At 41.8% G+C, this 26,480-nt stretch overlaps 1 protein-coding gene across 13 annotated transcripts in view; it reads left to right on the top strand.

Moving 5' to 3' along the window:
* The window catches only part of sgms1b (sphingomyelin synthase 1b), a 119,710-nt gene that overhangs the window by 67,531 nt on the left and 25,699 nt on the right, over nucleotides 1–26,480 (top strand). For all 13 annotated transcript variants that reach the window (XR_013579849.1, XM_078565938.1, XM_078565929.1 and 10 more), the window contains 2 exons: nucleotides 5,595–6,499; nucleotides 11,781–11,898. Coding sequence is in view for 12 of the 13 variants with exons in the window: in XM_078565938.1 (XP_078422064.1) it covers nucleotides 5,877–6,499; nucleotides 11,781–11,898 (741 nt within the window). In the remaining variant the exon portion in view is untranslated. The remainder of the gene's footprint in view (nucleotides 1–5,594; nucleotides 6,500–11,780; nucleotides 11,899–26,480) is intronic.

Genomic DNA, 26,480 nt, shown 5'->3' with positions numbered 1-26,480 from the left:
CGTGTTACTATATGCAGGTAGCACTGTTTATGGGTATAAAACTGCCAACATTATAGCTAATAAAACATTACCAGAACTTGATGTACATTCGGCATGTGCTTATTCTGAGTAAAAGGAATTTTACCTTGTTCTGGTGTATTAGGAAAGAGGCCTGAGGAGTATGGTGAAGGTTTATGTGGGTGGAGTTAGATTCAAAAGGAAAGAACATAATGGTTTTTCAATTTTCATCCTCATCTTCCAGAAGTGCAGTTATTTCCACTGCAAGTTCAGAGGAGGAAAACAAACCAAACCAAGTATTCCTCACCACAGGAGGGTTGAGTATAATGAGTTCCAGAGACTTTATGCCTCCTTTTGAAAGATTTAAATTCATATTTGTTAATTTGTTAAAATATCAGGCAAACCATTTCACCAGTTAGTGGCAAAGAAGGACACTTTCCCAATACTTCTGCAAATGTAACTTTTCAACAATCAGTCTAAACAAATTCCTTTGACTGCCTGATGGTATTTAATTGTCAGTAAATTTAAACCACTTGGTTCTGCAGCCCTAATGCTCAATAGCACATGTTTTAATCGCAACAATAGTTGCATTCTAATTTGGATAAACAACAAAGTTGTCACTCTTATAATAACCTATCCCTGGTTCAGTCTCCAAGGAACTAAAGTGCAGCTTTATCAAACATTTTGCAATACATTATATTTTTCAAATGTAATTTCTACAGTACAATAAAAGGATTGACACCATTCAACGTATATCAGATAAGTTGGTTTCTGAGGCAGGACTACCAGTAGCTTTGCAAATAATTACTATATGTAATATGTTTTAGTGGTCTTCAGCAAAAGTAGATATTCTTATCAAATCTAGAACTCCTTCACATTTATTACAACTTTTTTGGAAGATCACACTTTTAGTTTTCATCATTTCCATTGAAGTGGAACAAGAAAATGAAGTAATGTAGCATCAGTGAAATGTAATCAAATGTAGGAAAAGTTTAAGATTGACTACTATTTATACTGTCTTAGTCTCTCCTCAATGCTTCCCCCTTGAGTCATGGAGCATGCTGTGACAGGCCAAAGTATTCTTGTAAAACAAAAACAGAATTACCTGGAAAAACTCAGCAGGTCTGGCAGCATCGGTGGAGAAGAAATCAGTTAACGTTTCGAGTCTTCATGACCCTTTGGCAGAACTGAAGCATAGTTAGGAGAAAGGTGAAATATAAGGTGGTGGGGGGAGAGAGAAGTTGAGGGTGTGGTGATTGTGGAGATAAGCTATCTGCTCCTATCACTGCTTGCTTATCTCCACAATCACCACACCCTCAACCTCAGCTTATCTCCACAATCACCACACCCTCAACTTCTCTCTCCCCCCGCCCCCCCACCTTAAACCAGCTTATATTTCACCTTTCTCCTAACTATGCTTCAGTTCTGCCAAAGGGTCATGAAGACTCGAAACGTTAACTGATTTCTTCTCCACCGATGCTGCCAGACCTGCTGAGTTTTTCCAGGTAATTCTGTTTTTGTTTTGGATTTCCAGCATCCGCAGTAGCTTTTAGCTTTTGGTTTTTATCAAAGTATTCTTGTGTTCAATTCTCAATTAATTGCAGACTCAATTCCTCTGACTATCTAGGGATTGGAGAGGTGTCAAGTGGGAAATAACCATCTCCTCCTCCTCCCTTTTGCTGCTTTGTCAATACTAGTGGGTAAATGGTGTCCCATTGTTACGGGTGTTGTTGTGTTCAGCATCTCTCCAGTACCTCACTTGGAGAATAAAATTTTGCAAGGACACTGAAAGAATTCCACTTTTTGCAGCTTTTTCATAGAACAGTGCAGGAGTTAAAACAGAGAATAAAAGCTACAGTACTGTGACCATTAATTTAAGCGAAACACTCCCGCGTTAGACAGATCATTTCTTAGAGATGTAAAGAGAACATGTTAATTGTATAAATTAAGGTTAAGTATACACGAGTGGAGGGAGAGGCACTAGTCATTGGAATATTACTTGTGCACATATGAAGAGACACTTTGGTACAGTTGAGGTCTCCCAGGACCAATTATTAATCTCTTCCCCAAAATGTTACCTTAATTTAAGTTTTATTTTTGTTAGTGCCTCTTTAAGGGCCCATTAGCTAATTAATTTGTTTTAATTATACTCCAGTATAATGAGACACTTATTGACACTGGTGGTGGGTTGTGGGGTTAGGGGCTATACATTTGTCATGTTTCACTTTCTGAATAAATCTAAAACTGAGTAAAGCTTGACTTCTAGTCTTCCTTTGCCAACTGGCTGTCAGAAGCTTACATCTGAATTGTGCTATAATGAGCAAGTTTAGATGTCAACAGTGTTAGGAGACAGAACTCTCGAGGCTGCCTGCGCCCATTGCATTATTAGTTATCAATAAGATAACGGATAGATGGTTAGGAACAGGGCTGAAAGCACAGCTAAATTCTAAATGGACAATGGAAGAGAATTTGCCAATGATGAATTTACAGGTGTGTGTGAACATTTGAATATTGTAGCAATGCACACAGCAACAGAAAGTCCTTTTTTAACAATGGGACATGTGAGAGAAATCATGCTGTGATTGACAAAATGCTTCAAAAAGTCTTAGCTGACCAACTGAAATGTAAATTGACAACTACTCTAGCATGGGCAGTACATGTGAAAAACACTTCAGATGGTTGAGGGCTGCAGCCCCTATCAATTAGTTTATGGCAGGAATCTGAAGCTATCTTCAATAATGTGGGAGCATCTCCAGGCTTTGGAGGGGACTACCATTAGCTCCATTTTTGCAGAACATTTGAATGCCATGTACGCAAGGAGGAGAGCATTTATTAAGGCAGAGGTTTCAGAAAAAAATCAGGAGAGCTTTTGAGTTATCGAATCAGGCCATCAGAAATGAATTTTAAGCCCGGGGACATGGCGCATTTTAAAAGAGAAAGACAGAAAGAATGGAGAGGCCCAGGAAAAGTTACAGGCACTGATGGCAAAACGATAATCTTGCAACATGGTAAACAAAATGTGAGTACATTCCACATGGTTTACTGGCACTGATTACACAATTGATGGAACCTGAACAGATGATGGAAACTGAAGGTACACCATGTACCTTGCATACATACATGCCAGACCCATACAAGCAGCAGATTGTGGGAGATAACATGCTAACAAAGTAAACCAAGTGATAGTGAAGATCAGGATAGGGCAATTTATTACCAAGATCAACTACCAAAAGTTGGAACTCAGGTGGTATATATATCAGAAGGGGCTAGTGAGTGGAGGGAATCCACCCTAGTAGGAATGGCAGGAAATGCCACACGGAAATGCAAAAACTGATGGAATGTACAAGACAAGGGGCAGACTATCAGATCTATGGATTGGTAGAAGGAAGTCAAAATGTGGAAAGCCAGTGAATGTAGTGTAAGTTCAGGCAGTGGGCCTAATGGTGATCACAGCCTAAGGAAAAGATCAAGAACTTGTGAAAGGAAGTCTAGTCGCTGGAGGGACAGGTCAAGTAGCAGTAGTCCAGATAGGGACAGGAGATCTAGTAGGGCACATAGTTTAACAAGAGCAAGGACCAAAGAACAGGTGAGGAGTGACACAAGAAGTGACACATTAAGGCTTACGGAGTTTTTAAGTATATAGGGTTGGCCATTAGCCAGACGAAGTTGAGAATAACCCTGACTCAACAGTCTTACCGAGAGAATGTTAATAGGGTCCCAATCGGCTGGATTCTCACAAAAGGAAGACCCTACAATGAAGGATGAGCGATCAATTAAGAAGTTTAATTGGGCAAATAAAACTCGTTATGCACACAAACTAGACCGGCCACATGCTATGATGAATTGAATTGAGCACCATGCTGAAATATGCTGCTATTGGGGAAGTGCTGAATGCAAATAAGACATTAAAGGAATTAAGTTTAGAAGAATGTACGAGCAGATTTCCAGACCTTGGTGACCCAGAAGGGATGAAATTAGTCGTTTTAGGTAACATCTCGCATGCTAACCTTCCCGGTGGTTATTCGAGTACATCAGGGTTCATTATATTTTAAGTGGGAAGAAACGCTAAATGTTGTCCATTACCATGGAAATTAAAGAAAATAGAGAGAAGTTAAAAGCACCTTTGCTGTGGAGACATTTGTGCTGGTAGAAGTGACAGATATGGCTATGTATTTATCAAGTATTTTAAAGGAGCTCCTATAATAAGGGGTAACTGGGGAAAAATGTGCCTACAGAGTGCTACATAGGTAACCATTCGCTCTGGGACAAGGTCCATTCGACAAAGAGTGTCATGGAAAAGAGGTTGAGGATTGATCTCCTGAGTATAAAAGAGATGTTGTAAAGGAATGAGATTTGAAAACTAAAATGGGTTGCCCAAGTCACCAATTGTTGGATTGTTTCACAAAAAAAAACTGCTTGTCCAAAGAAATTGTTGGATATCCTCAAAGTGGGATTTTGTTATAATGGAGTAGGAGAATATGGAAATTTTCATGTTGCAACCTTATTAGAATGCTTTTGTGTTTTCAAGACGGGCGGAATATTGAGTATGTTAAAGATTGATTGTATAAATAAGATAACGTGTATTATCATTTTGTATTTCTTATGAATACCTTTAGTATGCATATCAATTAATTTAAAGAAAAGAGGGAAATCTGTCAGTATCTAATAAATACCCAGAAGTTTAAGGTACTAAGGTGAATAGGCGTTTGGGTATTGATTAGTTAATTAGAGTCGGGTGTATATATAAAGAAGAGTCAGCCAGCACAGGGGATGGTGGGTTAGAGTGGAGAAGTGTGGCAAACCATAAACAGCCTCTACCAAAGCATCATAGTCTGTGTCTTCACAATCAGGCTGTAGAGTGCATTGACACTCATGAATGCCTGCATGTATTGTACACAAGTGAGTTTGTGGTAAAACATACAGAAGACCCCATTTTCTAGTAAAGCAGTTTGTATGATGCAATATGAAACTCAGCAGCCTGCTTTGAATTGTAAAATGCACAATAAAGAGTAGGATATGAAACTCAGCAGCCTGCTTTGAATTGTAAAATGCACAATAAAGAGTAGGAGGGTGAAAGTTGATTTTTAAAATAAGGTGCTTAAAATGGGTGGGGCACGTGTTATGGTCAATAACACGGTCATGGGGTTTTGAGGACATTTTAATTGCTTTTAGCACTTGATATCATTACTATTCATCTTTGTTCACTGCTTGTGTAAATTTAATTAAATTCAGCACACAGTTCAATCTGGAATAGAATATATAGGTCTGTTCATGTATGTGGGAAACTTCAAAGTGAAGTTTCTTTAAAGGTCTTTAATGTATAGTTACATTTCCCTTCAGAATTCAGCAGAGTTATTTTTTGTTTACCTTCACTGGAAAGCCCTAACACTGAGCAGACACACCTGTGGTGGCTTCAATTTATATTTAAACTTAAATGATAGAGGTATGAAATTAGTTTTCTGATTTCATTTTGGTGCTAATGTTTTGCTTGTTTTTGTCTTTTTTACAGAAAGGCTCTTTACTTCTACACTTCTAATTTGTTTCTTCTTCTTCTCTTTCCCCCCGCCCCCCCAACACCCTCCAAACCCCCCAAATAGGTTCACTTCCCACCTCACATAATGGAAATGAATTGCACCTGAAACATGAAAGCAATGAGGATGCCATGATGTGCTAACTGAGAAAACCAAATCATCAGATAAGCTTCATGTGCCAAACTGGATTCTTGAAAAACAAATTTTGTTAATGTTCTCCAGACAGAATGAACAAGCCATGGAAAGAACGTTTTTTTTTTACCTGGGAAGGGTCAAATAACGGTTTTGGAGATGCTGCTGCCAACTAGTGCCCGCTTTTGGCTCATCTGAAGTTTGTTTATTACTGAAATGGAGGTGGTGGAATGGTCATCCAAAGATGTGCTAGCCTGGCTGACCGAGCATGGCATGCAGGAGTACACCGATGCATTTCAGAATAAGCTTGATGGCCAGGGCTTATTAAAACTGTCTCGGGAAGATTTCCAAAGACCACCTCTATCTCTGGTTGCATCAGACAATGGTCAGCAACTGCTAGAAAAAATAGAAACACTAAAAATGGAGCATCACATTGAAGTGCACAAGAATGGTCATGCCAATGGTCATCTTAACATGGGTCCTATGAATGCTGGCAGCGAGAATGACATCCATAATAAAACCAAAAGAACTGGCTTGGCAAATGGTTACCGAAAAGAAATGGTTCAAATCCCCATGCCAGAACTGGAGCAATTTCCATCCTCTCTGGAATGGTGGAAGACTGGTGTGGCTTTCCTTTATGCACTTTCCTGTTTTCTACTTACCACAGTGATGATCTCAGTTGTCCACGAACGTGTGCCTCCCAAAGAGGAGCAGCCGCCTTTACCGGACAAATTTTTTGACTATTTTAACAGGGTGGAGTGGGCCTTCTCCATCTGTGAGATTAATGGCATGATACTTGTAGGATTATGGCTGGTTCAGTGGGTGCTAATGAAATACAAGTAAGTAAAATAAGTGATGAATTAGATTTCCTTTTTGAAGTCTCATCTCATCAAATGTTTCTTGCAAGCATATGAATTACTGAAATTACGTCAGTTTTTCTCGATTTTTCCTTTATAAAAAAAATTGTTCTCTGTCAGTAAGCTAGAACAAATCAGAGAATCGAATATTACTTTCTGGTTTTACGCTTTAAGGCAAAGAATCATTGTTGTGTGACGTTAGAAAATTGTAATTTTGATTTACTGCCTTCTGTGAAGATACCTGACCTCCTGTATTATAATAGACTAACCTAATTGAATTTGTTCTCATTAGAGAATATAATATTGGAAATGTGGAAGCCAGGAATGAAATAAATTTAATTTGGGATATTATACTTTACAAGTGACTGTATTACTTTGTCACATTTCATTTTGACTGTGGAACAGGGGTGCAAGACATCTTTTGAGAAGGTGGTCTCCTATCACTTTGGCTTGATATTGCATAGCTGCAGTGCAGTGGGCAGGCAGCCTGCTGGACCTCTTGGCTGCTTTGTAAACTTAGGCAGAATATTGGATAGAGGAAGCAACCATTTTCAAAAATGACCAGTTATAATGGAGCCAGCATGTGCATATAGGCATGCACAAAAATTTAATCTATTGGTGAGTTTTGGAGCTCATAATATGACCTGGGTAATCATAGCTGTGAATTTTCTGCACTCATTTTCATTCTTGGCAATTATGGTCTAATGCTGCAGTTACAATGCCAGTATTTCTAAGGCTAGTACATTTACTTAAGCATTATAATTTAATTGCATGGGAGAGGGAATAGAGTGTAAAATTTGCAAGCCTCACAACAGAATTGATAATATGGAATAAGATGGCATGGAAGTGAATTGGTGCTGTTTTGATTACAGAGGAGTTGGATTACAGAAGGGACTGCAGGCATAGGAATAAATATAGAGTTAAATCATATATATGAAGAATTATAGTTCCAGCACTAATGGGACTTAAGCCTCTGAGATGAATACTGGATTGTAATGTTGTCTGGGATTTGAGCTGACCTTTGGGGTCAGGTTAGACGGGAAATTCTGTTTTCTCTTAGAAATTTTACCTTGGGTAATTTACTCTTCAATTAAATTAAGAGTTGATGAATTCTTAACCCTGTCTCATTACAGACTTGGGGGAAGTGAGTTTTACTCCATAGAATATCTTTCTAGTTCTATTTGTAGATTGTACACTTAAAGCTATAGTATAGTAGTATTTGCTTATATGACATTCTATGTTTGTTGTAACCAGAATAGTAGTTTCCTGGGATAGAGGTGGAAGGGTTGTTGAATTTCCTTGGGGGTCAGATGTGAACAGAAGTTTTAAAAAAAATGCTTTTGGAGGCACGTATGAAAAAGGACATTAAACCCAGCCTAATATCCTATCAAAGGTTTCAGTTTCATTTTCTTTATGCTTTGAGTTTTGAATGTGATTTTAAGGATGGGCAAATTAAGGGTTTCGCTGACATTTGAATGAACCAGTACATTCGGTAGTATGATATTGAGTAGCACAGACCAAGAAAATCCCAGTTTTAGTCCTTAACCTGTGCTGAGTTAATTGTTAATTGCTGAGAAATGCCCTCTCTGAAGAAGTATGGTTCTGTTCTCCGACAGGATTTCCGCCTGTCTCTTCTGCCCTGCTCACCTTCATTGCTTTCCATTTCTCTCCTGGTGTTTGACAAGGTGTTTACTAAAACCCGCTTTCACAGCCATATCTCCTTTCTCAGTGACTGTCTCCGTCTCCGACTCACCCCACGTGGATTTCAACTGAAATTCCATCCCTCTTGTTTCGAACCCACCCAGGATTGCAGGTATCTCCGGGACATAAAACGTTTCTCGGACTGCTGTTCCCGTCGCATTCTGAGATCCACACTCAGTGCCATGCGCCGCCATATGAACACACTCGACCTCTCCCTCCAGCAGCACCGCCGCACCCTTTTTCAAAGCTGCGCGTGCCCCCAGTTTCATTTTATTCTTCGCCTCATCCGTCGCCTCAACAAGAAACTTTTTCTCTTTCTCTCAAGTGCTAAGGAACGCAAGCTCCAACAACTCATCGACACCAACACCCATCTGGGACCCTCCACCCCTGCTTGTCCCTCCGTCCCCACCCCATCTTCCAATCCCAGCCCCAGCCGCATATTCACTATACCTCCTGACCTTCCCCTCTCCGATGCTGAACGTTCAGTGCTCAGCAAAGGACTTAGTTTCATACCCTTACGCCCTCATCTCAATGAATTTCGGGCTCGGCATGATGCTGAACTCTTCTTCCGCCGTCTTCGTCTCCGTGCTCACTTCTTTGGGCAGGAGTCCTCTCCCCGTTCAACGGATCCTTTTACCCACCTCCAATATTCTCCCTCCACTTGGACCCCTCCCTCTGGATTCTTACCTTCTCTTGATCTTTTCATTGAGAACTGTCGGCGTGACATTAGCCCTCTCAATTTCTCTGCTCCTCTCACCCATTCTAATCTGTCTCTCTCTGAACTCTCTGCACTCCGTTCTCTCAGGTCCAACCCCAACATTGTCATCAAACCCGCTGACAAGGGTGGTACTGTTGTTGTCTGGCACATTGACCTCTACCTCGCGGAGGCTGAGCGTCAACTCGCAGACACTTCCTCCTACCTCTCCCTGGACCATGACCCTACCACAGAACATCAAGCCATTGTTTCCAGGACTGTCACTGACCTCATCTCCTCTGGAGATCTTCCTCCCACAGCTTCCAACTTGATAGTCGCCCAACCTCGGACGGCCCGCTTCTACCTCCTACCCAAAATCCACAAACAGAACTGTCCTGGCAGACCGATCGTGTCAGCCTGTTCCTGCCCCACGGAACTCATTTCTCGTTATCTTGACTCCCTTCTCTCTCCCCTTGTCCAGTCCCTTCCCACCTACATCCGTGATTCCTCTGACACCTTACATCACATCAACAATTTCCAGTTCCCTGGCCCCAACCGCTTCCTCTTCACCATGGATGTCCAATCCCTCTACACCTCCAACCCCCACCAGGATGGTCTGAGGGCCCTTAGCTTCTTCCTTGAACAGAGGCCCCAACAATCCCCATCCACCAGTACTCTCCTCCGTCTGGCTGAACTTGTTCTCACACTGAACAATTTCTCCTTTAACGCCTCTCACTTCCTCCAAATAAAAGGTGTGGCTATGGGTACCCGCATGGGCCCTAGCTATGCCTGTCTCTTTATGGGGTATGTGGAACATTCCTTGTTCCAGTCTTACTCCGGCCCCCTCCCACAACTCTTTCTCCGGTACATTGATGATTACTTCGGTGCTGCTTCATGCTCTCGTCGGGACCTGGAAAAATTTATTAATTTTGCTTCCAATCTCCACCCCTCCATCATTTTCACATGGTCCATCTCTGACACTTCTCTTCCCTTCCTTGACCTCTCTGTCTCAATTTCTGATGATAGACTGTCCACCAATATCCATTACAAGCCTACCGACTCCCACAGCTACCTCGACTACAGCTCCTCACACCCCACTTCCTGTAAGGACTCCATCCCATTCTCTCAGTTCCTTCACCTCCGTCGCATCTGTTCTGATGACGCTACCTTCAAAAACAGCTCCTCTGACATGTCCTCCTTCTTCCTTAACCGAGGTTTTCCACCCACGGTCGTTGACAGGGCCCTCAACCGTGTCCGGCCCATATCCCGCGCATCCTCCCTCACGCCTTCTCCTCCTTCCCAGAAACATGATAGGGTCCCCCTTGTCCTCACTTATCACTCCACCAGCCTCCGCATTCAAAGGATCATCCTCCGCCATTTCCGCCAACTCCAGCATGATGCCACCACCAAACACATCTTCCCTTCACCCCCCCTGACGGTATTCCGTAGGGATCGTTCCCTCCGGGACACCCTGGTCCACTCCTCCATCACCCCCTACTCCTCAACCCCCACCTATGGCACCTCCCCATGCCCACGCAGAAGATGCAACACCTGCCCCTTCACTTCCTCTCTCCTCACCGTCCAAGGGCCCAAACACTCCTTTCAAGTGAAGCAGCATTTCACTTGCATTTCCCCTAACTTAGTCTACTGCATTCGTTGCTCCCAATGCGGTCTCCTCTACATTGGAGAGACCAAACGCAAACTGGGCGACCGCTTTGCAGAACACCTGCGGTCTGTCCGCAAGAAAGACCCAAACCTCCCTGTCGCTTGCCATTTTAACACTCCACCCTGTTCTCTTGCCCACATGTCTGTCCTTGGCTTGCTGCATTGTTCCAGTGAAGCCCAACGCAAACTGGAGGAACAGCACCTCATCTTCCGACTAGGCACTTTACAGCCTTCTGGGCTGAATATTGAATTCAACAACTTTAGATCTTAAACTCCCCCTCCCCCCCATCCCCACCCCGTTTCTCCCCCCTCCCTTTTTGTTCAATAATTTATATAGATTCTTCTTTTCCCACCTATTTCCATTATTTTTAAATCTAAAACTAAAACACCCCACCCCCACTAGAGCTGTACCTTGAGTGTCCTGTCTTCCATTCTTAATTAGCACTTTTCTTAGACAAATATCACCACCTTCAATAGCTCTTTGATCCTTTTGTCTGTGACATCTTTTGATTATCTGCTCCTATCACTGCTTGCTTATCTCCACAATCACCACACCCTCAACTTCTCTCTCCCCCCGCCCCCCCACCTTATATCTCACCTTTCTCCTAACTATGCTTCAGTTCTGCCGAAGGGTCGTGAAGACTCGAAACGTTAACTGATTTCTTCTCCACCGATGCTGCCAGACCTGCTGAGTTTTTCCAGGTAATTCTGTTTTTGTTTTGGAATTCCAGCATCCGCAGTAGCTTTTAGCTTTTTGTTTTTATCTCTGAGTTAATTGTTCTGAGCCAGAGCTGTGTCACAATTGTCTCTGTTAGGGAAAGGGAAATTCAGCTGGAGACACTATTCATGATCATCGTCCAGTAATGCTTCATACCCTGCTTCCTGCAAAATAGGCAGATAGACTCCTGCTGAGGACAGGTTCAGCTTGGCTGTGTAAGGCCTTGTGTAAGTCGCCAGTGCATACCTGTGGAGTTCCATCCTATCCTAGGTTCCTCTCTTCCAGAGAGAAGATATAAAAGATTTTTTTTTAAAAACCAGTCTTAGACTAGAGCATATGAAAACCTTTTCATATTTGAAGTGGCTTGGAAACAATTTAAATAATTTTATTTAGGCTGCCTTATTTGATTGCACCTGCGGTATATTGGTTTGAAATTTTAATAGTTCTTTTTCCCCTTCCTCCCTCCCCCACCCTCTCCATATCAGATCTATTGTGGGCAGGAGATTCTTCTTCATAGTTGGCACGCTTTACCTGTACAGATGCATTACAATGTATGTAACAACACTTCCAGTGCCTGGCATGCACTTCAGCTGTTCTCCAAAGGTAAGTTTTGATTATGACTCCACAGTAAAGGATAACTAAATTAAAAGTTCTAAACCCCCAAAGGTGTAGAACTAAGTCTTTTACTGGTAACATTAAGTGGAAAATAGCACAACCTCTTTTTCTAATTTCACAAAAGATTTTTTTTTTTTTTGCTATGTTCTAAAGAAATTTGTAGCTGCAGTATATGTATTTAAGTCTGTTCGGCATTCTAAATAGAGATTAAATTATCTTAGGGAGGTTTTGCAAAATGCTAACTAGTTGTTACAAATAAATGCATGCAAATTATACATTACGGTGAATATACATTACGGAGAACAAAATTCATGGGTGGTCAGGTTTACTCGTACAGTACCTAATTAAAGTAGAACATAGACAGTGGAAAGATTATGTAAAATTATTTAATCATTCATGGTATGAGCGCTTCACTGGCTAGGCCACCATTTATTGCCCATCCCTAATTACCCTTGATAAGATGGTAAGCCACAGCCGCCTGGAACAGCTGCTGTCGATTTGGTATCAGTGCACCCACAGTGCTGTTAGATAGGGAGTTCCTGGATTGTGACCCAGTGACAATGAATTAACACAGATATATTTCCAAATCAAGATGGCATGTGACTTGGAGCGGAATTGCGCCTGCTGCACTTGTCTTTCTAGCTGGTAGAAGCTGTGGGTTTCAGGTACTATTGAAGAAGCCTTGGTGAGTTGTTACAATGCTTCTTGTAAGATGGTGCATATTGCAGTCACAGTATGCCAGTGATGGAGAGAATGAATATTTAAGCTGGTGGTTGGAGTGCCAATGAAGTGGGCTGATTTGTCATGTTTGGCGTTTAGGTTTTTGACTGTTGGAATTGTACTCATCCAGGCAAGTGGAGAGTTTTCCATCACTCTCCTGGCCTGTGCCTTGTAGGTGGTGGAGATGCTTTGAGGAACCTGGTAGTGAGAATTCCCAGCCTCTGACCTGTCCTTATAGCCACAGTACTTATTTGGCTAATCTAGTTAATCTTCTGGTCATTAGTAGTCCCCAGGATGATGTTGGGGGAATTCAGCAATGGTAATGCTGTTGCATATCATGGAGAGGTACCTAGAATCAGGCTTGTTGGAGATGGCCATCTCCTGGCACTTGTGTGGCATGATGTAACTTACCATTTAACAGCCAAGCCTGAAAGTTGTCGAGGTCTTGCTGTATGTGGGTATGGACTGCTTCATCTGAGGAGCTATGAATGAAACTGGGCACCGTGAAGTTATCAGTTAACATCATCACTTCTCTCCTTATGATAACGGGAAGTTCATTGATGAGACAGCTGAAGATGGTTGGGCTTAGGGCAGTGCCGTGAGATACAATGTTCTGGCGCTGAGGTGATTGGCCTTTAACAACCGCAACCTCTTTTGTGCTAGGTATGATTCCAACCAGTAGAGTTTGATTCCCACTGACTTCAATTTTACCAGGGCTCCTTGATGTTATACTTGACCATGTACTGGATTGATGTCAAGGGTAGTCACTGTTACCTTACCTCTGGAATTCAGCTCTTTATCCATGTTTGGACTGAGGCTCTAATGAGGTCTGGAGACTGGAGTATTTTTTTTCTTTGTTTTTTCTCTTTTCCCTGAGTGGAGTATTGGTGAGCAGGTTATTGCTAAATAAGTGCTACTTGATAGCACTTCCAACTATGCCTTCCATCATTTTGCAGATGAATGAGATGATGAATGGACTAATTGGGCGGTAATTTGTCAGGTTGGCTTTGCCTTGATTTTTGTGGACACAACATACCTGGTCAAGTTTCCACTTCAATTTCAATATAAGAAATGCACGTCATAACTTTTTTATCCATAGGAATTCAACCAAGGAAATTTAATATGTGACTCTAGCACTTGAAGGATATAATGAATTTAAAGAACAGACCAAAATAGACCTGTTTAAGCACGTGACTTAATTGGAAGATTCTTCAATTTTTTGTTTAGTTCAAAGGCTTTTTGAGCACCATTTGGTTTATAAGTTAAGTCTGAATGTTTTGAGTCCTTTGTGTTGGTGGATTGTTGCATGGAACAGAAGTTTTTTTTTATACCTCTGTTCTAGGGATGTGGAGTCGCTGGCAAAGCCAGCATTTATTGCCCTTGAGAAGTTGGTTGTGAACAACCTTCTCAAACCCTTGCAGTCCATTGGTGTAGGTACACAGTGCTGCTGTGAGTGGCAGAATTCAATTTTCCTATTTTAGAAGTGATTATGTTTATAGACTTTCTGATTGAAAAAATTCTTTCGACTTATCAACAGTCACAGATTGCAACTCTTTTGAGTACAATCACAGTTCTTGGTTTCTGGGAGTGGGACATGAACCCACAACCTTCTGATTCAAAGGCGAGGGTGCTATGGACTGAGCCACAGCTGACACCTCAATTTTCTTTCGAGTTATCAACAGATCGCATGTAACTCTTTCGAGTACATTCACAGTTCTTGGTTTTTCCGGGAGTGGGACATTAACCCACAACCTTCTGATTCAAAGGCGAGGGTGCTATGAACTGAGCCACAGCTGACACCTCTACTTTCTGATTGAAACTCTTTCCAGTTACCAACAGTCACAGATTGCAACTCTTTCGAGTACAATCACAGTTCTTGGTTTCCAGGAGTGGGACATGAACCCACAACCCTCTGATTCAAAGGCGAGGGTGCTATGAACTGAGCCACAGCTGACACCTCTACTTTCTGATTGAAGGAGAATTTGAGGAGGGCCAGCTTCTAACGAGGCTGCTCCCTGGTACTAATTCAGTGCCTATAGCCTTTGTTACTCTGCATGCTCCCAGCTGGTCTTTCTAAATAAAAACCATGCAAATGTTAAATTGCTAGGATTAAACAGGAGGAGTATCAGTCCTATTTATACCAACTTTGAGTAAATTGAACGTTTGTAGGTTCTATCACTCTTGACCACATACCAAGAACCAGTGAGTTAATGAAATATTTCTCAAATTCCAGTAGGGCAGAGAGCAGCTAACTTGTAAATTTATAGAAAGGTGACAATTCTCAGTTAAACTCACAGAAAGGACAGGGATAGGTAAGTTATACATTCTCAGTTACAAGTAGATTATGTTACAGTTTGTTGCACTAGATACCCAGTGCTAGCTCATAAATCTAAAAATATAATTTGTGGAGAGAAAAATAGATAATGTTTCAGGTCTGTGACCTTATGTTAACCTGAAATGTTAACACTCTTTTTCTCCACCAATACTGCTAGACTTATTCTTTACTGCATTTTCTGTTTTTATTTCAGATTTCCAGTATTCACAGTACTCCTGTGAGATAGAATTTGTACAGTAACTTTGTTTTTGTTTTCCAAAATTGAGCCTGCTCATCTTATTGTAGAATATACCCCCAGGCTGGTTAAAGTTCAAGATTATCTTGGTCATGTGGAAGATGAAAAAATAGTTCTGAACTCTGTTGCTGTGAATCATTTAATCACAAGAATACCTTGTGAGCATTTGAAGTTCTGTGATGTGTGACAGATACCCATACTTTTGCATGCTGTTTTTGGAGAGCTTCAACTAATTCCCTTTATTTCATTGGTTGATGGGATGTTGAGCGTAGGTGGCGTGGCCATCATTTATTGCCCTTGAGAAGATGGTGTTGAGCTGCCTTCTTGAACTATTGCAGTTCATGCGTAGACACATTCACTGCACAGTTAGGAAGGATCCAGTGACAGTGAAGGAACAGATAGCTGTAGAGTTCCAAGCCAGGGTGGTGTGTGACTTGGAGGGGAACTTGGCAGGTGTTGGTGTTCCCAATAGTCTGCTGCCCTCATCCTTCTAGGTGGTAGACGTCACAGGTTTGAAAGGTGCTGCTGAAGCAGACTTGATGAGTTGCTGCAGTGCATTTTGTAGATGATATGCACTGCAGCCGCTGTGTGCCGGTGGTGGAGGGAGTGAATGTTTAAGGTGGTGGACGGAGTGCCAGTCAAGTGGGCTGCTTTGTCTTGGGTGTTCACGTAGTATCATTTACAGCACAAAAAGGACATTCAACCTAAATAGTCTGTGCCAGTGTTGATTTTCCACATGAACCTCATCCCACTCTTCATGTCACCCCTTCAACATATATTTCTATTTCTTTGTGGTAATCTAGCATCCCATTAAGTACATCAATGCTGTGCACCTCAGCCACTCCCTTTGGTAGCAAGTTCCACATTTATCACTCTCTGGATAAAGATGTTTCTCCTGAATTCCCTATTGGGTTTATTAGTGACTATCTTATATTTATGGCCCTTAGTTCTAGTGTCTGCTCCACATTGAAGAATTTTCTTTGTGCTCACCCTATCATACCCTTTCATTACCTTAAAGGACTCTACCAGGTCACCTCTAAGCCTTTCCTTTTCTAGAGAAAATAACCCTAGCATGTTCAATCTTTTCTGAGAGTTGTAACCTCCCATTCTGATATCACTCTAGTAAATCTTTTTTTACACCCCCCCCAATGCCTTTATATATTAAGCAGTTCTTTATTAACTACTAAAGCTCTAGCAACTTCACATCTATGTTATTTCCTCAAGTATAAGCAACATAGCAGAAATATCATTAATGAAACACAGGGATAAGGCATCATTTACAACAACAATTTATATTTATATGCCGTCTTTAATGTAATAAAACATCCCAAGGTGCTTCACAGGAGCATTCACAGAATCGCAGTGCAGAAGAGGCCCTTCGGCCCATCGAGTCTGCACCGACACGTGAGAAACACCTGACCTACCTACCTAATCCTGTTTACCAGCACTTGGCCCATAGCCTTAAATGTTATGACGTGCCAAGTGCTCATTCAGGTGTGAGGTAACCCGCCTCCACCACCCTCCCAGGCAGTGCATTCCAGACTGTCACCACCCTCTGGGTAAAAAAGTTTTTCCTCACATCCCCCCTAAACCTCCTGCCCCTCACCTTGAACTTATGCCCCCTTGTGACTGGCCCTTCAACTAAGGGGAACAGCTGCTCCCTATCCACCCTGTCCATGCCCCTCATAATCTTGTACACCTCGATCAGGTCGCCCCTCAGTCTTCTGTGCTCCAACGAAAACATTATAAAATAAAACATGACACTGAGCCGCATTAGGCCAAATGAATAAAAACTTGGCCAAGGTTTTGTGTTTTAAAGGAAGAAAGTGATGTAGAGAGGTGGAGAGAGGTAGGATGGGAATTCTAGAGCTTGGGGCATAGGCAGCTGAAGAAATGGCCACCAATAGTGGAGCGATTAAAACAGGGAATGCTTAAGAGGCTGGAATGAGATGAACACCGACATCTCGGAGGGTTATGGGGCTGGAGAATAATGCAGAGGTAAGGAGGGGTGAGACCATGAAGGGATTTGAAAACTAGGCTGAGAATTTTGAAATCAAGGCGTTGCTTGATCAGAAGCCAACGTGGATCAGTGGGCACAGCAGTAATGAGGGGAATGGGACTTAGTCCGAGTTAAGACATGGACAGAAGAGTTTTGGATGACCTCAACTTTACAGAGGGTAGAATGTGGAAGACCGGCCAGGATTGCATTGGAATAGTGAAGTCTATAGGTAACAAATGAATAATCATTTATAAGAACAGCTACAATGAGGGAAAGTCCCATCTTTTCTCCCAAGTTCAAACCAGGAAGGACAAATGTTAAGGATTCCCCATTTCAAAATTCTGGGAATTCATTAGTTCAGGTCTCAAACTACACCAAGTTTCTATGCAAAATAGAGCCAGTGGTGTGTTTAAAATGTAGTAGTAAAATTCTAAGCACATTACATTTCCCCACCATATATTGAGTTGACTTGAGCTTCCTGAGTCTTGTTGGAGTTCCACTCAACCAAGCAAGTGGAGAGTATGCCATCACACTCCTGCCTTGTACCTTGTAGATGGTGGATGGGCTTTGGGGAGTCAGGAGGTATGTTACTCACCACAACATTCACAGCCTCTGACCTGTTCTTGTAGCCAAGATATCTAAATGGCTGGTCTAGTTAACTTTTTCTGGTCAATGGGGGATTCGAAAATGATAATGCTGTTGAATATCAAGGGGAGGTGGTTAGATTCTTGCTTGTTGGAGACGGTCGTTGCTTGGGGTGATGTGTGGCGTGATGTTATTTGCCACTTAGCCCAAGCCTGAATGTTGCCCAGGTCTTGATGCATGCTGGTGTGAACTGCTTTAGTGTCTGAGGAGTTGTGAATAGTACTCATTCACCACTCTAATCATCAGTGAACTTTCTCACTTCTCTCCTTTTTAATGGAGGGAAGGTCATTGATGAAACAGATGTAGATGGTTGGGCCTAGGACACTAATCTGAGGAGCTCCTGCAGCGATATCCTGGGGCTCAGATGATTGGCCTGCAACAACCGCAACCATCTTCCTTTGTGCTAGGTATGACTCTAACCATTGAAGAGTTTTCCCCCTTATATCCATTGACTCCAGTTTTGCGAGGGCTTCTTGATGCCACATTCAGTCAAATGCTGCCTTGATGTCAAGGTCAGTCGCTCTCACCTCACTTCTGGAGTTAGCTTTTTTTGTCCGTGTTTAGACCAAGGCTGTAATGAGGTCTGGAGCCAAGTAGTCCTGGTGGAATCCAAACCAAGCATCGGTGAACAGGTTATCACTGGGTGGTAGCAGTGTTGACGAAAGCTACCAATACTTTGCTGATGGTCGAGAGTAGACTGATGGGGCGGTAATAGACCGGATCAGATTTGTCCTGCTCTTTGTGGACAGGACATAACTGGGCAATTTTCCACATAATGCCAGAGTTATGGCTGTACTGGAACAGCTTGGTTAGGGGTGAGCTTAGTTCTGGAGCCACCGGGTTGTTGTCAGGGCCAATAATCTTTGCTTTACCTAGTGCATTCATCCATTTCTTGATATCATGTAGAGTGAATCAAATTGGCTGAAGACTAGAATCTGAGATGCTGGGCACCTCAGGAGGAGGCTAAATGCATCATCCAATCAACATTTCTGTCTGAAGATGGTTGCAAAACATTTCAGCTTCATCTTTTGTACTGATGTGCTGGGCCGCCACCATTGAGATGGGAATATTTATGCAGCCACCTCCTCTGATTAGCTGTTTAATTGTCCACCACCATTCACGACTGGATATGGCAGTTCTGCACAGCTTTGACCTGATTCATTGGTTGTGGGGATCGCTTAGCCTTGTCTATTGCTTGCTGCTTCCTCTGTTTAGCATACATGTAGTTTTGTATTGTAACATCATCAGGTTGGCATTTAATGTTTAGGTATGCCTGGTGCTGCTCCAGGCATTCTCTCCTGCAGTTCTCATTGAATACAGGTTGGTTCCCTGCATGATGGTAATGGTCAAGTGAGGAACATGCCAGGCCACGAGGTTACAGATTGTGATTGAAGATAATTCTGCTGCTGATGGCCCACAGCGCATTCATGGATGCTCAGTTTTGAGCTGTTAGATCTGTTCCGAATCTATCCCTATTAGCACAGTGGTCGTGCCATACAACACAATGGATGATATCCTCAGTGTGAAGGCTCATCTTTGCAAGGACTGTAAGGTGGTCATGCCCACCGGTTGATGAATCTGCAGCAGGTAGATCGGTGAGGGTGAGGTCAAATGCTGCAGTTTTCTGACCACTTGGTATAAGCCCAGTGTTGCACCTAACATTTGCTGTGTTTTTTCACTGAAAAGATGATGATAGAGTGCCAGGCCATTGTAAATTACTGTGAACCAAATCATGGGATTAGAATGCAGCTGCAGCATTGATATACAGTGTAGTTTACAAAAACAAATTGTGTTTTAATAGTTTATAAATTATTTACAAATAAAAGCATAACAAATTTGAGCAATAGTAGACCAAATGGCCTCTTGAGCCTGCTCTTCCATTTGATACAATCATGGTTGATTTTCTGTTCAACTCCACTTTTATGCCCATTCCTCAAACCCCTTGATCCCCTGAGAGTTCAAAAATCTATCTCTCAAACATCCATAACTCCCTGGGGTAGAGAATTCCAAAGATTCGCAATCCCTTAATCTGAAGTTGTGACCTAGTGTTCTAGATTCCCCAGCTGGAGGAAGCAGCACCTCAGACGTTGCCCTGTCATGCCCCTTCAGAATCTTGTTTGTTTCAATGAGATTGCCCCTCTTCTAAACTCAGTGAAGAGATGAAGGCGTATCTTGTGAAGAAAGGTTGAACAGGTTGGGCCTAAACCCATTGGAATTTAGAAGAATGAGAGGTGATCTTATTGAAATGTATAAGATCCTGAGGGGACTTGATAGTGTGGATACCAGGAGGATGTTTTCTCTTGTGGGAGTGACTATAACAAGGGACACAATTTAAGAATGAGATCCATCCTTTAAGATAGAGATAAGATTTTTTTCTTTCAGGGTCGTTAGTATGTGGAATTCACTTCTCCAGAAAGAAGTGGAGGCTGTATCATTGAATTTATTCAAGGTTACATTAGATAGATTTTTGATAGACAAGGGAGTCAAGGGTTATGGGGGACAGACAGGAAAGTGGAGTTGAGACCACAACCAGATCAGCCATGATCTTATTGAATGGTGAAACATGCTCAAAGGGCCAAATGGCTTACTCCTGCTCTTTTATGTCCTATGTTCTGATGTTCGAGAGAGTATAAGCACAGTTTACTTAGCTTCACATCATAAGACATCCCTCATACCAGGAACCAATCTTTGCTCTACCACCTCCCTGGCAAGTATATCTTTCCTTGGACAATGAGACCAAATCTGCGCACACTACTGCAGGGTAGTCTCACCAATGCCCTATACAATTACCGCAAGACGTCCTTGTTCTTGTATTCCAGTCTCCTTGCACTAAAAGCCAACATGCCATTTGTCTTTCTAATTGCATGCTAACTTTGGTGTACATGTACAAGGAACACACAGTTTCTCTGAACATCAACATTTAAAAGTTTCATGCCTTTGAAGAAATATTCTGCGTATTTATTCTTAGTACTAGAGTGAATAACCTCACACTTCGCCACAGTGTATTCCATCTGCCACCTTGTTGCCCACTCATTATTTGCCTATATCTTTGTGTCGTCCTCATAGCTTACATTCCCACCTAGCTTTGTATCATCAACAGACTTGGATAGATTACTCTATCTCTTTGTCTAAGTCTTGAATGTAAATTGTAAATGTTTGAGGCCATTGCATTCGTTGATCCTTGCGACACTCCCCTTGTTTAATGAAAATGCCCCATGTGTCTCTACCCTCTGCTTCCTGTCAATTAACTAATCGTCCACCCAGCTAAGTATTATCCCAAACTCCATGAACCCTTATCATGCATATTAACTTTTTGTGTGACACCTTACCGAATGCCTTTTGGAAATCAAAGAATACTGTATCTTCTGGCTCCCCTGTATCCATCCAATTAGTTACATCCCCAAAAAGCTCTAATATATTTGCCAAATATGATTTTTCTTTTATAAAGCCATGTTGACTTTGTCTGATCATTGTGATTTTCTAAGAGCATTGTTAAGACATCCTTAATAGATTCCAGTATTTTTCCAATAGCTGATAGCCTAACTGGCCTGTAGCTTCCTGTTTTCCCAGTTTCCCCCTTGAATAGCAGCATTAGATTTGTCAGCTTCCAGTTCACTGGGCCTGTTTGAGAATTTCGGAATTTTTGGAAAATCATAGTCAGTGCATCTACTATCACTACAGCTGCCTCTTGTAGAACCCGAGGATTAAGACCATTAGGTCCTGGGGATTTGTTGGCTACTAGACCCTGAAGTTTGTTTACTTTTTCCCTGCTGCCATTAATTACCTTCGGTTCTTCGCTCTTATTAGCCCATGGTTACCCTCTATTTCTGGTATGTAATTTGTGTCTTCCACTGTGAGGACGGTTGCAAAATATTTTTTATACAGACACTGCTGTTTCTTCACTCCCTGTCTTAATTTTTCCTCTCTGCCTTTAAGGGACCTTATCTTAGCTACTCTCCTATTTATATACCTATAAAAGCTCTTCAAATTTGTTTTTATACTCCTGGCTACTCTCATTGGATTTGTTTCCCCCTTTTTATCAACTTTGGTCTTCCTTTGCTATTTCCTGAAACTCTCCCAATCCTCAGGCTTATTCCTATCTCTCCAACATTATAAGCATCTTTTAATCTCATACTACCTTTAACTTTTCGAGTAAGCCATGGATAGATTTTTCTCATTGAGTTTGATTTTTTGTTTCCCAATAGAACGATTCTTTGTTGAACATTTTGAAACATTACTTTAAAGTTTCCCACTGTTCATTTTATACCATACCTTTTAGCCTATTTACCCAATCAACCTTGGCCAACTCTCCCCTCATCACTGTTTAATTGTCTTTGTGTAAGATTCTTTTGTTGGAATTGAGTATGTTGCTCTCAAACTTAATCTGTATATGTCTCAAATGTATTGCGATCAACTGCCCTCTGTATGGCCTGGCAAGCTAGTCATTTCAAGGGCAATTAGGGAAGGGCAATAAATCCCATAATGCATTACCTTTGTTACAAGCACCAATTACTTCTTTCTTAATGCTTTGTCCAGCAACATAACTACTGGCTGTGGAGGGAGGGGGAGGCGATAAACTAATCCCACCAATGTTTTCTGACCCATGTTATCCTTAATCTCTATCCACACTTCCTGATCTTTTAAGCCAAGAATTTTTCTTACTACTCTCTTTGTCATCCTTTATTATCAGGGCTTCTCCTTCTTTTTCATTCTGACTGTCTTTTTGAAATGTTGTGTACTTTGTAATATTTATCTCCCAATTTTGGCCGCCTTGTAACCATGTCTCTATAATGGCAATTTTATCTAAACTGTTGATCTCTATTCGTGCCGCTGTTTTGTCTATCTTGTTACGAATACTTTGTGCATTCAAATAAAGGGCCTTTAACTTTTTTTAAGCACTGTTCTTTGCGTGGACCTTATTTGCTCATGCACGATTACCATTAAACTCTGCCCCACTCTGCTTGTCTTTACCTAAATTGCTACACTGTTCTATTGCCTCGACTTTTCACTTTGTAGATTTCTGAATCTTCTTTCACCAACCTCACTTTCTCCTCTTTTAGATTAAAACCCTGTGCACAGCCCTGGTTATATGATTCGCCAGGACATGAACCTCTGGTGGGTTTAAGTGAAGCCCAAATCAATGGAACAGCTCCCTGTTTCCCTCAGTACTGGTTCCAGTGCCCCATCACTTGAAACTCTTTCTTCCCACGTCACTCTTTGAACCATGGGTTTAATTATTAACCTGCTTGACCCTACTCCAATTGGTGTGTAGTTCAGGTAACAATCCAGAGATTGCTACTTCGGAGGTTCTGCCTTTTACTTTGGGTCCAAACTCCTCGCTGTTGCAGCAGAGCATCGTTTTTTTCTTCGTTCTACCTATGTCATTGGTTTTAGGTGGACCACAACAACTGGATCCTCCCCCTCCCACTCCAAGTTAATCTCCAGCTGTGAGGGCATGTCTTTAACCCTGGAACTGGAAAGACAGCATAACCTTCAGAACACTTGGTCACAGCTGCAGAGAACAGCATCCATTTCCTTGACTACACTGCCCCTGATCATTACCACATTGCTTTTCACTTCCCCAAATGACCTGTCCTCCACCACGGTGCCGTGGTCAGTTTGCCCACCCACCTTGCAGTCCTTGTTCATATCCACACAGGTAGCAAGTACCTCATATCTGTTGGCCCAAGCCAAGGGATGAGGCCTTTCCATCACGACACATTGGATCTCCCCCGCCCCACCACCCAACTCCCGTACCTACCTGACTCCAGTCTACACCCCTCACCTTCTGCCCCTGATAATTGACCAACTCTAAAGTTCTAATTAAACTAAGTGACTGCCTCCTGGGTTAAAGTAACTCCGGGTAACTCTCCTCCTCCCTGATGTCCTGCAACATCTCCAGCTCAGAACCCAGCTCATTAGCTTTGAGCTGAAGTTGCCCAAGCTGCAGGTATTTACCACAGATGTGGCTGCCCAGGATTGCAAGGCACTCCACAACCTCCTAAATATTACACTTGCGCCACATCACCTGCCTTGCCATGTCTGCCTAAATTTATTAATTTATTTATTTGATTAGTCAATTGGTCACTAACTTAGGAAACTACAACTTGCTATTATTTTCCAATCTTAAAGACAAAGGCAAAGCACTCACCAGCTGCTGGAGGTAAAGTAAAAAGAATAAATTGTAGCTCTCCTCCCCTCTGCACCGAATTCCCACTAGCACCAAATTCCCAACCTTGGCACTCTTTACAAAATTTTGCCCAACGCTGTCAAGTAATGTGATTCTTAATATTTTCATGCTCAGATTATGTGATTGTTAATATTCTTTTCAAATTATTAAATCAGCAACCTTATGTGTTTGACAGTATATACAATCTTATGTCTTGCCTTTTTTAAAAGTCCATAATGCAGATGATGATAGGGAGGGAAGGTGCTAATGAGGAGACAGGAAGAAAGCGCAGTAGGGATTTAAGAGTATTGGGCAAGAGTCTTTGTATCTTGAGGGCATATTCAGGGCTTGTAAGTGTAGCAGTAGTAGGAGGTTGGCAGTCCCATGGGAGAGCACTGAGATGTCATGTGGGAGCATCAGGGAAGGTGTTGCTGGGTGTGGAATAACTGGGAAGACAGTCTTGAAAGTCCAGAAGAGTGGAAAGGAGTTGTAGGGCCTTGAGTACTAAACAAACTGGAAACTGGCTTTGGAAGTTCTTTTAAAGTCCTTAGTGAATTTATACTGTATTAGTACAAATGGAACACAATTGGAGATGCCATGATAGCAGTTCTGTTTTGAGAGATGGGTAGCAGTGAAGGAGGGACTGGGTATTGGACATACCTGTTGAAATTTAACAGCAAGGAGTGGTGTTAAACTAAGTGACTGCCTCCTGGGGCAAAGTGTCCAGACAACACTCCTTCTCCCTGTTGTCCTGCAACATCTCCAAGCTCAGAATCCAGCTCATCAGCTTTGAGCTGAAGTTGCTCGAGTACTGTAGGTTAGCATTCATAAATTCCTGTCCACCTCAGTTTTACAGAAGGCTGCTTGAAGTGCTTATTGTAGTTATCCTGTCCTTTTAGGAATTTCATCTTTGCCTCCCCAACCACATTCAGGAAAATCCCATAGTTTAAAGCATAGCAATGACTTAACTTGAAGCTACTACTTGGCCAGAGTGGGAAGATGGCTTTTGGGATTTCATTGATTCTGTGGGCAGGAGAAAGTCTGAGTGGTCAGGTTAGGTGTGACCTTTGGCAGCAGAAGGGGTAACATGTGTAGGGCTAGGAGACAGTTTTTGCAGGCCTCAAGCAGATAGTGCCATGCTGAATGTTATCCCATGAATACCTGCCTTAGGGCCAGAATAGGGGAGAACCCTATGGATGCTAAGTGGGTATACAAGTACAGGCAAGTTTAAGGGTAATGGAAACAATGATTTGAAATGAATGTGACCCTAGAAGTAAATACTTGATGTAAAAATCTCAGTAAACTGTAATCTATATGTTAAAAATATTATGTTGGATGTCCACTTCTTGCCTGCAAGCCTTGCATCCTGTTGTAACAATTTCTGGCCATGTTTTTCTAACATTTCCCTTTTTTGTAAATTACTACAACCATGACAATGTAACTGTAGGCTCTAGCCAGTAGGTGACTCTATGGGAAGAGATTCTGAAGTATGTTACCCATCTTGTTCTCCATGTTTTATATTCGTAACTTAATTGGCCAATGATTATGTCACAAACTCTCTGCTAGTATATTAAACACATTGTTCAGTCACCAATTATTACATATGTATGTAATATTTGGCAGAGGGAACTGTGCAATCAGAGTTTAATTGCTTTTCTGGGATGCAAGTCAGAAACCAGGATGAAAGTGCATTTTTTTGTGGCATTGGTCAGGTAATTTTTCAAATCAATAGTTACAGATACCCTGTATATATATATATATATATATATATATATATATCTATCTATCTCTATCTCTATCTCTATCTCTCTCTCTATATATAAAAAAGTGTTGAGATGCGTGTTGGTGGGGTGGGGTTTCTATGGAGAGGGGATGGAGTTTCTCTGCACTCCAGATGACAGGATTTCTACTTTTCTGAAAAAGGCTAACCAATCATCCATGTTCGCAGCAAGTAAGTACAGGGTCTGTATATCAGTATTACAACACAATGTTCTGCTTTTAGTGTCATTGGGTATTTTGTTAAGGTTAAACATCTATTTGATAAGTAAACATTGGTTGTGTTCATACATAGTTAATCAGGAAGCTGCAAACATTGTGATTCAGGTATTTTCTGTTGCTGGAGAGTTTATATATTACAAATTATTTTAATATTGTTTTCCTTCACTTATATTCTTTCAAGTGAGACATAGAAATTTGAAGTATGTGACATCTGAAGTGTGTGCATGTTTTTAGAATTGCGGAAGATTTTTGTCAAGCTGCTTAGAAATAAATTTGCCTTTGGGGTGATGGAAAAGTGTAACATGTGAAATTTGATGTGATGGACAGAGGGGAGGATGGTGGCACAGTGGTATTGTCACCAGATGAGTAATCCAGAGACCCAAGGTCATCCTCTGGGGACCCAGGTTCAAAACACACGAGGGCAGGCTTGAATTCAATAAAAATCTGGAATGAAAAGTCGAATGATGAC

This window comes from Cetorhinus maximus, chromosome 20, assembly GCF_964194155.1.
Source record: "Cetorhinus maximus chromosome 20, sCetMax3.hap1.1, whole genome shotgun sequence".
Lineage (NCBI taxonomy): Eukaryota > Metazoa > Chordata > Chondrichthyes > Lamniformes > Cetorhinidae > Cetorhinus > Cetorhinus maximus.
This window is presented reverse-complemented; position numbering and strand designations above follow the sequence as displayed.